The 10062-nt window shown below is 39.6% G+C and overlaps 2 protein-coding genes across 2 annotated transcripts in view; one reads left to right on the plus strand and one right to left on the minus strand.

Moving 5' to 3' along the window:
* The window catches only part of dnaja1 (DnaJ heat shock protein family (Hsp40) member A1), a 12837-nt gene extending 6020 nt beyond the window's left edge, over positions 1–6817 (plus strand). The window contains exons 2-9 of the mRNA XM_031871465.1: positions 760–911; positions 1308–1500; positions 2515–2619; positions 2848–3075; positions 3160–3274; positions 3412–3527; positions 4665–4765; positions 4939–6817. Coding sequence (XP_031727325.1) covers positions 780–911; positions 1308–1500; positions 2515–2619; positions 2848–3075; positions 3160–3274; positions 3412–3527; positions 4665–4765; positions 4939–5172 — 1224 coding nt within the window. The 5' untranslated portion in view covers positions 760–779 and the 3' untranslated portion in view covers positions 5173–6817. The remainder of the gene's footprint in view (positions 1–759; positions 912–1307; positions 1501–2514; positions 2620–2847; positions 3076–3159; positions 3275–3411; positions 3528–4664; positions 4766–4938) is intronic.
* Positions 6818–7587: 770 nt separating this feature from the next.
* On the minus strand, positions 7588–9908 carry LOC116396653 (WD40 repeat-containing protein SMU1-like; the record flags this gene model as incomplete). The annotated part of the gene is made up of 4 exons (XM_031871398.1): positions 7588–9054; positions 9271–9423; positions 9512–9673; positions 9780–9908. Coding segments are annotated over 4 exons (543 nt in total), but the record flags the coding sequence as incomplete, so codon positions are not given.
* Positions 9909–10062: the final 154 nt, after the last annotated feature.

Raw genomic sequence — 10062 nt, forward strand, 5'->3', positions numbered from 1 at the left:
GTGAAAAATTTAAAGGGGTCTGAATACTTTCCGTACCCACTGTATATGGGTGTGTCTAAATGACATGGGAGTGTTAACCTACACGTGACCCTCATCACGGCCTGATTTCTGGCGATGAATAATAAGCAGCACTATAAAATCTTAACACACCTGAGAAACATTCACATGGTGTCATTTTACGTCTATGCATAGGTGAGCAGTGTACAGGGGAGTACTGTAAACCCTGAAATGTGAGACTTTGACGTTGAGTGCAATACAAATGTTCATACAAGCATACCGTAAGCATATACTTAATTGTTGGTAAACACCAAGATTACAGCTTAATGCTGCTACAACCGTCTTTCAACAAGAGATGATGATTCAACTGAATGATACTTTTTGAGGCCATATTTAATGATTGTTATGTTTAAGATATTTCAAATGTTTTTGTCCACCAAGGGAGACAGAATATAAAGAAATTCCTACTAAATATTTTGTCAGTAACGTTAAAAAAAGCAGATCCAAATCTATCCTTTTTAAAGCTGAACATGTGGCCCCATGCCGAACATTTCCTCCACCACCAACATAACGGCCTCTCTCACAGACGTCATGATGATAGAGTGTTAAAGGTTTCTCTTTCCTTTTGTCACAATGACATAGTTCAGATTTTTACTTTCTCACCAAGTTGTTTCGCTTTCAGTTCAGATACAGAACATTGGAAGGTTACTGGAGATTGAAATACTGCTCATGTTTCACCTTTCTTTTTACTTTTTTTTTAAGGTTATCCACCAAAGACAAACATGGTCAAGGAAACGGGCTTCTATGATACATTAGGTGTGAAACCTAATGCTACTCCCGACGAACTGAAACGGGCCTATCGTAAACTAGCGTTGAAATATCACCCCGACAAGAATCCCACTGAAGGAGAGAAAGTAAGTACCTGTTTTTGCACTCAGAAACATTGGCAGCTTTAATTTGTATTCAAGTAATTTTCCTTGCATATGAATTAGTAATGGAAATATCCTCATAACGGTCTTAATCTTTTTATGAATAGATCTCAAATCTACTGGGTTTTTAGATATAAACGAATGTAATAGTGGGTAGTTTTTGTTACATCTATGTTTGATGGTTTGGTAGATTTATCAAAATGTTATTGTGGCATATGCCAAGGCCAAACAAAAGTAATATTTGAAGGCCTCAGTTATTATTTTGCATACAATGCCAAAGAGCTGAATACCTTTTTTTAAGCAGCTGTATCTTGCCAGAAATGTTTGTTTTTTACCCTCTTCTAAGAAGTCTGTATGTCATTTTGTTGCTTTGCTTTGTAGTTCAAGCAGATCTCACAGGCATATGAGGTTTTGTCAGATGCCAAGAAGAGAGAGGTTTATGACCGGGGAGGTGAAAAGGCGATAAAGGAAGGAGGCACCGGTGGTGGTGGCAGTGGGGGGAGCTTTGCGTCGCCCATGGACATCTTTGACTTGTTTTTCGGGGGAGGTAGCCGGATGCACAGAGAGCGAAAAGGTACGGAAATATTGAAGAAACGATCACTGAGCTGTATTTCTGTTTTAACAGTTTTGAGGTCTGATTGAATTGTGTAAAGTGATACAATGCATCTTCTGAGCCAGAGGCAGTTGTATTGGGGAGGAGGGAGTTACAGTATTGAATACTAAGTTGGCTGACACTACTGATTATTTTAACTATTGATTAATCCGTGACTTGTGTCTGCTTGTTTTATCCAATCAATAGTCCAAACTACAAAATATTGCATTTACTAAGACCAAGATAAGCAGCCAATTAGGTCATTGTCGATGTCAGTATTGGTGTAAATGTCACACGATGTATGACAAGAACTTGAAGTACAGAAATGCCAAAGTCTGTAGTTTATTTTTCAACTGTAAATCGTGCTGTCCACTACATTTCCTGTTTGCAATTGTTAAAAAACAAAATGAAGGGGACCTTATCCAAAAAGGACATTTATGTAAAGAACATTTATATTGGCAGATCATTAAACATTATTCTTCAACTCTCAAATATCAATATTTGTATTGGACTCAAAGATTCTGTATCAGTCGGCAGCACACATGACTTTGTCCTGTTCATTTTCTCCCTGCAGAATTTAGTTTAAAGGGAACAAAACAAAACATCTTATTGCTCTCAAGAATCTCCTCCACATTCCATTTTATTATAGCCAAAACACAGGGCTGTCAAATATTACATACGTCTTAACTTATTATCTTAATTTGTGACCATAGGGTTTGGCTGATAGCCTCAAATAGCGAAGTAAACACACAGCTGATCCCCATCAAAGCCCAGTGTCATCTCCATCACAGCTGTCTCTCGTTCACATTCTTTGTGCAGTCTTGTGATGATGTTGTAATTTGCGGTCGGTAGCAGAAAAAGGCTTGTTTATGTAAACATGCACAGTATGTCATATGAAAGGAAAGTGATGAAAGGAGTGTGTTGATGAAATCTAATCATTTGCCGACTTTATTCCAAGAAACCGTGTTGCTGAAACCTCTGATTTGTCTGCCCCAGGGAAGAACATTGTTCATCAGATAACGGTGACGCTGGAAGATCTTTATAATGGAGCTACACGGAAGCTTGCTCTCCAGAAGAATACGATTTGTGAGCGATGTGAAGGTACGTCGGTCACTGGAGTTGTTAAGTTTACCAAGAATGATTTTCAGCACACGCTGATCCAAGCAGGCCATGAAAAGGCTCTTTGTCCAACAACAAAACACATCATTCTTGTAAATGTAATCCAGTCCTCGAACACCAGGTCCCCGCAGTTTATATAATCCACCAAACCTAAAACAAAGCCTTCATCTTTTGTGTTCCTGTGTGCTGACAGTTTATTTTTCTCGGCAGGTCGCGGGAGTAGAAAAGGAGCTGCACAGATGTGCATGTCCTGCCACGGCACGGGCATGCAGGTCCGCATGCACCAACTCGTGCCAGGTATGGTGCAGCAGGTGTCTACAGTGTGCCACAGCTGTCAGGGCCAAGGACAGAGAATCAACCACAAGGACCGCTGCAAAGCATGCGGAGGTCGAAAGATCCTGCGCCAGAAGAAGATTTTGGAGGTCCACATTGACAAAGGTGAGAGTTTATCCTAAATCTATCTGTAGCTTGTCTGAGGAGGGAAAACAAATGGTACATCACATCGTCACTTCACTGCCACAGGAATGAGAGATGGCCAGAAGATCGTTTTCCATGGAGAGGGAGACCAGGAGCCAGGAATCGAGCCAGGTGACATCATCATTGTCCTGGACCAGCGGGAACATTCATGTTTCACCAGGTAATACATTGTCTGTCATCAGCTGTCTTTTGTTCCTGATGCAGTGATGATGGTGATCTTGTATAGATGGTATATACCGCATTGATATAATTCTGCTCACCTGTTTGTTTTGTTTTTTCTCATCTTGCTGTCATTAGGAAAGGAGAGGACCTGGTCATGTCCATGGAGTTGCAGCTGGTTGAGGCTTTATGTGGTTTCAAGAAACCTGTTCAGACACTGGACAACAGAACACTGCTCATCACCTCACGTCCAGGTGAACCAAACTGCTAAATGCACAGCTACGCCTCACTGAATGTCAAGTTTAGGTCTTTGAAAGGGAACAAAAGGATCCGTTTTCGGATATTTGCACCGGCACATCCTAGTCAACAAACACAGGACAGGAATTGTTTTATACTTCAGTGTTTTTTTATAACAGCTTGCAGTGCTGGTTAATCTGACAGACATCAGTCGTTCACGCTACCCCTTTACTATTCACACAAAAAAATGCAGCTGAATGAACACTGCCGAGTCCTGAGTGCGTTTGTAGAGTGTTTTCTACAAGTGTTCATTGCTGTGCACTCCACTTCACTGTATAGACACTCACTGTATTGTTGAATTACACCCTTTATGCTAATAGTTCTTTTAAAGACCGTCGCACTGATGTGCTGGTAAACTATCTTAGAATGGGGGTCTGGTGTGTTTCAACCACACGATGCATCCAGTGCCTCAAATTACAAATTATTTACATGAATTGGATTTCTACAAACATTTTTGTTTTATTTTTATTAATACAAGTGTGTGTTTGGCAGCAGTATTTGGGCTAGACTTCATAACCAGTGCTCACCCCACCCTTGGGCCTCCATTTGGGATAAACAGCATTCCACCAAATTAATCTACCAAAGAAAACGCCTTTAAAACAATCAAATCCATGGAATTTATTAAGTAGGAAAACATAGAAACGGGACAATACAAAATCGTAGGCTGAGAGGCAACATAACCAGCAGTCCCTACAGCTTTGACCTTATTCTTCTTCTGCTGCTGGCACGGGAGCTTTTAATCGCCTCCATCCCAGGCCAGGTGCACCTCGTTAAGCAATGCAGCACACTTGGGCAGAGCTACTAGAGCGGGAAAAGGGACAACGGTCTGGGGAACACATCCAGCTGTAACACCTGAGAAAAACGACCTGTACTTATTTATTTATTCGTAGGTGCTGTACTCGTCAGACAATGTAGAACACCCGATGTTTACCTACAGATCGACTAAAAATAAACTTTATTTTCATCAAGCCTCTATGCATTGATCACATATTGGCAAGATGGTTAAAGATGACAAGAGAATGTAAAATATATTTTTTATGTTTTATGTTGGGGTTTTTTCATGACTAATGTGGCCCAATTTGATTTAATCACAGGGGAATTGATCAAGCCTGGAGACACGAAGTGCGTCTTGACTGAAGGGATGCCCATGTATCGCAGACCCTTTGAGAAGGGCCGCCTTATTATTCACTTCTCGGTAAGGACTTTTCCTATATCCACTTTTTGTTAATCAGTTTGCTTCTTTTCGTCTTTTTAAAATACCAACAAACCAAAACCAAAGGAAGTGTTGGACAGATCATCACAATATTAAACCGCTGAGGCTAAACACGGTTGTTGTAGTAAAATATTTTATGCTCGTCTTTTTTTTAGGTGGTGTTCCCACAAGCCAACTTCCTTTCTGAGGACAAGCTGAAGATGCTGGAGCGCTACCTCCCAGAAAAGCTGGATCCAGAGCAGCCAGAGAGCATGGACGACGACCTCTACATCTACGCCGACCTGGAGGACTGTGACCTGGACAACAGGAAAAGAAACAACCAGCAGTACTACTACATGGAGGAAGACGACTATGCCAGCCCCGGCGGTGTTCAGTGCCAGACGTCTTAAGTAACAACCGGCCCGTTCTTAATCCAGAAGCCCTCCCCTCATCTCTAAAGTAAAGCACCTTTTTTTGGAATTTAGTGCACTTTTTATTTAACTGTTGTTTTTCAAAGTTTTCTTTCAATCTCAATCAGAAAACAGTGTCCCAACACCCTGTTGATTTATTATTCTACTACTCTTTGGATGGAGTAGAGTATCATAGTTCCAGGATACATCTTCTGGGTGAATGGGCTTCTCTTCATCTCTTGGACCTTTTTTCTTTTCTTTTAACTTTTTTTCAATCACACTGTGATTAGAGACGAGGGGTATCGGAGGCTTCAGAAAAAACTTTTGTCTGAACAAAGACTGCCTGCTTTTTATGCATTTACACTAAAAACGGATGCCAATATTAAGATGAACATAACCTTTTTTATAGTGTTACTAAATCAGTTGTTGTAAACCACTTGTTGATGACTTGTTCAATACGTTGTGTGTGTGTGTGTAAAGACCCAATCCTCAGATGGCGGTGGAGGTGGATGTGCATTGAGTTGAACGTTTATGCTGTTTTACCCTTTCAAGGGCTATTTTCTAGACATTTCTTAACGATCTTAAAAAATGTGGCAAGAAGACGTGAGTTGGTAGTAATTTAAGGTGATCATGGCTCAAGCATGGCAGCATTTAGGTTCACGCCACTAATGTCGATTTTTCAAGCTGATATTTAAGTTTGGTTTAATATTTTTGAGCTGCAATCAGTTCTCTGGTGATGCCACACTTTTTGGAAACCTATCGTGTAAAGTAGAACATCTTGTATGTATAAACAACACAGTTTGATATGAGCCAAATATGACTGCATATTACTGGCAGGGGTAGGTATTAGGTCAAAGATGAGTAAGAAGTCCCTTTATTTTGAAATATCAGATCACGGGTGTTTCCAAGAAGCAGGTTATCTGGATAACTCAACTTCAGAATGGGTATTTTAACATAACTCTGTGATTTGGGGCTTTCTCTTGGCGAAAAGATATCTCGGATAACTTGTTAGTAAACCTGCTAACGGGTCCATAATGTCTTCATGGCAAATGTTTTCCCTCTTGTTAAAGTGTCGAGTGCCCAGTTTCACCCAAGTCTCACAAAGAGAGAGTGATCGTTTTAGGTTGTTTTAAAGATTGAATGTTCTTGAGATTATTTCAGTTATGTGTTTTTTTTTTGGGGGTTTTTTTTAAACTATTGGTAATTACAAATTTTAAATCAAAGATAAACTTGTTCATGGGTTTTTGCTTATGTAGGCGCACAAGAAATTAAGTCTTTTAAATGCCAAATAAGTCGGGAGGTTACGGAGGGACCTGGTACCTCACTGAAATGTCTGCTTGTTTGAAAGCCTTGTAACTTAACTTGAAGCTATAATGCAGGTTTTTGTTTTTTTTCCAGTGATGACTTTGCCTTGGATATTGTAAAACACAACTATGCTCACCAGAAGGGAGGTTCCTTTAATTGTTGAAGCAGATGCAAATTAATGAGTACTCATAATGTCCGGGGAACTGGACTTCAAAGTTCAACTCATATAAGTGTTTTCAAGTTCGTAATTTGACTGACGACGGTATGTGTGTGTGTTAGGACCAATGATCTACTTGTTATGCTCATGTTTTCTAATTAAATGCAGTTTGATGGTCTCTCTCAATTGTGGTATTACTTTCTGTGAGCGATGTTTACTTTTGTTTCCAGGACATCCCACTGACATGTATAACATTTAAGAGTAGTTATTTCAAAAAAGACCTTTTAACAGTTTCAACTTTTGGTTTTCCTCTGAACACCCACACAGGTATTTTCACTTAATCTGGCTGATTAGACCTCTTCTCTGGACCGTGTGGGCGTGGACAGACTGAGTGATGGACATCTTCCTGAGTCTCCTGTTTGAGCTTTCTTCAACCAATTTAGGGGCGGGAGAAATGAGGCCTTAATCATTCTTATTGGTAGATGAAGATTTGTGACCTAATTAGTTCACATCAAAGCTCTGGCCCTCCTTCAACCTGAGCAGAGGTCTGACCAGCCAGAAGAATTGAAAACACCGGTGTCGGTGTGCAGAGGCTTAACAGTACAAACAAAACCTTGAAACTACCACAATGCTCCTGTCTTTTAATTGGAGTAACTCTAGCTTTTTTGTTAAGTCTGCATTTTATAGCTGAACTGCATATTAGATAATATTGGTTGTCTTTAAGGGTAAGAAATAATTCTACAATTCTAAAACATTGGCCCAAAACGACAACTATTTTGATAATCATTTGATTATTCAATCATGTAAGTCATTTTTTGGTTCCAGCCTTTGATTTCATACTTAAATTTGGCTTTTTTTTTTTAACTACAATATTTTTACATGTAGGGGAACATTATCTGATACTTCAGTTGGTTATTATTTTTAAATGGCACACAAACATTGGGAACTGTAAAGGCTTTTTTGAATTTTATTGATAATCATTTTTGACATGACTGGCAGTATTATATACTAATTAATATATAATAGAGCGTAATGACAACACGTGTTTTGCAAAAATGATACATGAATGATATTACAGACACATGCTACAAAGTGCCAAATACTGTAGTACAAATAAATACTGGTCGAGGCAGTAGCTATGTTTCTTGAAGGCATACTGATGCACATGAACACATTCAGTACATTTATTATATACACAGGATACAAAGAAGTGTCACTGGAGCTCTGTTGAGGTTTATCATTAGTCATGCATATTTTTAAGGAGTACTAAAATTATTGTAGAGTCACATTTAGACAGTGCACTGAGGTAGCATGCGGGGAACACAGAGGACAAAACAAATCATTTCATCTGAATCAAAGTTACAAAAGTATTATAAATCAAAAGCTGACAAATGATATACCTGATATTGTTTGTTTATGCCCAAACAAGAAGCATTTTTTTATTAAAAAGATTTGCTCAACAGTTCACCATCATGCATTTTCATGTCTAATAAAGACAGAAGAGATGAAAATGATTCTAACTGCTCTGGTGAAGTTGGATCCATGAGGAAGTGTGTGTATGTGTGTGTACAGTATGGAGGACCTAAACAGTGCTCCAAATGTATATAAAGCAAATATCTTACAAATTATTCAATCAATCAATAAAACAAATAATGTATAAATAACTGACAAATTCTACGTAGTAAAAATATATCGATTAAGACCCAGTTAAGAGTTTATAAATTAGTTTAACAATATGCCCAAAAGTCTCTTAGTGATATTCTAGATTGTTCTTATTGTCAAAGGAAACACTCACTGGCTAGCACCTGAACTTGTTGATATTTTGAAATGATTGGCAGAAATTATCACCATTTATTAAAAACATATTAATTTATATCTGCGGTTCCAAGTTTATTATCGACCTTTGGAACCAGCAGTTGAGGAAACAACTTCACCACAGGGTCCATTTAGCAGCTTCTTTCACCCATAGCACATGATGGTCATCACCAGATGCTGTTTGCCCGATTGTCATGGGACTTTCTAAACTGATGTTTCTGAAGTCGAAAATGTATTTGGCACCTCAGCTTTTGTGGCAACGTTGACAAGCAGAAATTAAATTGCTGTAAATTTGAACATCTGCCATTCCATGACGACTGGAAAAGTCTATCAGCTGATGAAGATCATGTGATATGGCCTAAAACTACAGACCCGCTACTTAACGGACGTTGTGGCGAATAATAACGGATGATTACGGATGATTAATGTATCCATTTCCATCGTCTTTAAGTGAGTACATTGCTCTATAAGCATGTGTAAGGCTCTGTGGATCTTCAGGAGACAGTTTAAGGTTTCCATAGCCTCAGGAGGCCGTCCTCGCTGTAGGTGGCAATCAGATTCTCATGTGGGTGGTGAGCGATGCCAATTACATCTTTCTCGTGAACCTGTGGGCGCAGAGGAACACAGATCACCACACATTCTCTGTTTCCCATCAGCCCCACTGTTACCTTGTTTAGGACTGCTACACAGCCTTAGTGACACAGTCAGAGTATCAAGTGAGACGGAAAACCACTCGATACAAAACATCAGCAGCTCAGAGAGGATGAACAGACGCCTCTCACAGACTTTGATAACGAGTGAATATTATCAGAGGAGCTTACGGTCAGCGTTTTCTGCAGCCTTCCCGTCGTATAGTTGAAGCAGTACAGCACTAGGTCCTCTCCCACACAGTAAATCCACTCCCCGCGGGGTGACAGGGTGCAGCACACAAAATCGGCCTTTTCCTTTCTCTCTGAGCAGAAGGTCTTCACAGTCTGAGGAGAAAGAGGACATTCACCGTGTGAGTATTAGCGTAACCAAAATATGAACAATCGTGTATAGATTATGTCAGGGAGCTCTCACCTGACCGTTCATGCTCATGATGACCACCGTGTTGGAGTGATTACAAATCACAAAGTGCTCTGGATTTTGGGGAAGAGGAATCACATTGTTGACAGGGTCTTCTGAGGCCCGGGACAGAGATTTGAAAGTGTGGATGCACTGGCAGGATGTTGTATTCCAAATCTAAAATATGCAAAGAAAATGTGAAATAAATCCACTGAGTGACACTCTCCTAGCCACATAACAGTATTGACGCAGCACAGACATGAATACAAGTTGCTCATTGTACCTTAACTGTGCCATCAGATGAGGCACTGATGATGTGAAATCCATCTTGTGTGAAAAATGCATCATTGACGAATGACGTATGGCTGTTCAACTCCTTTAGTGTCTTGCCTGATCTCAGTTCATGAATTCTGAAAATAACATTGACATGTTAAAAAAACTGAGAACAAAATTCTATCTCAAATAAATCAGCATCTCTGACTACGGTAATTATCAAATCCATGTTTATTCAACTAAAGAGTGGGTTTTCTTGGGAGCAGACAAAACGTGTTGCTGAGCTGCCGATG

The sequence above is a fragment of the Anarrhichthys ocellatus genome, unplaced genomic scaffold, assembly GCF_004355925.1.
Source record: "Anarrhichthys ocellatus isolate YVR2014 unplaced genomic scaffold, GSC_Weel_1.0 scaffold58, whole genome shotgun sequence".
NCBI classification, from domain to species: Eukaryota; Metazoa; Chordata; class Actinopteri; order Perciformes; family Anarhichadidae; genus Anarrhichthys; species Anarrhichthys ocellatus.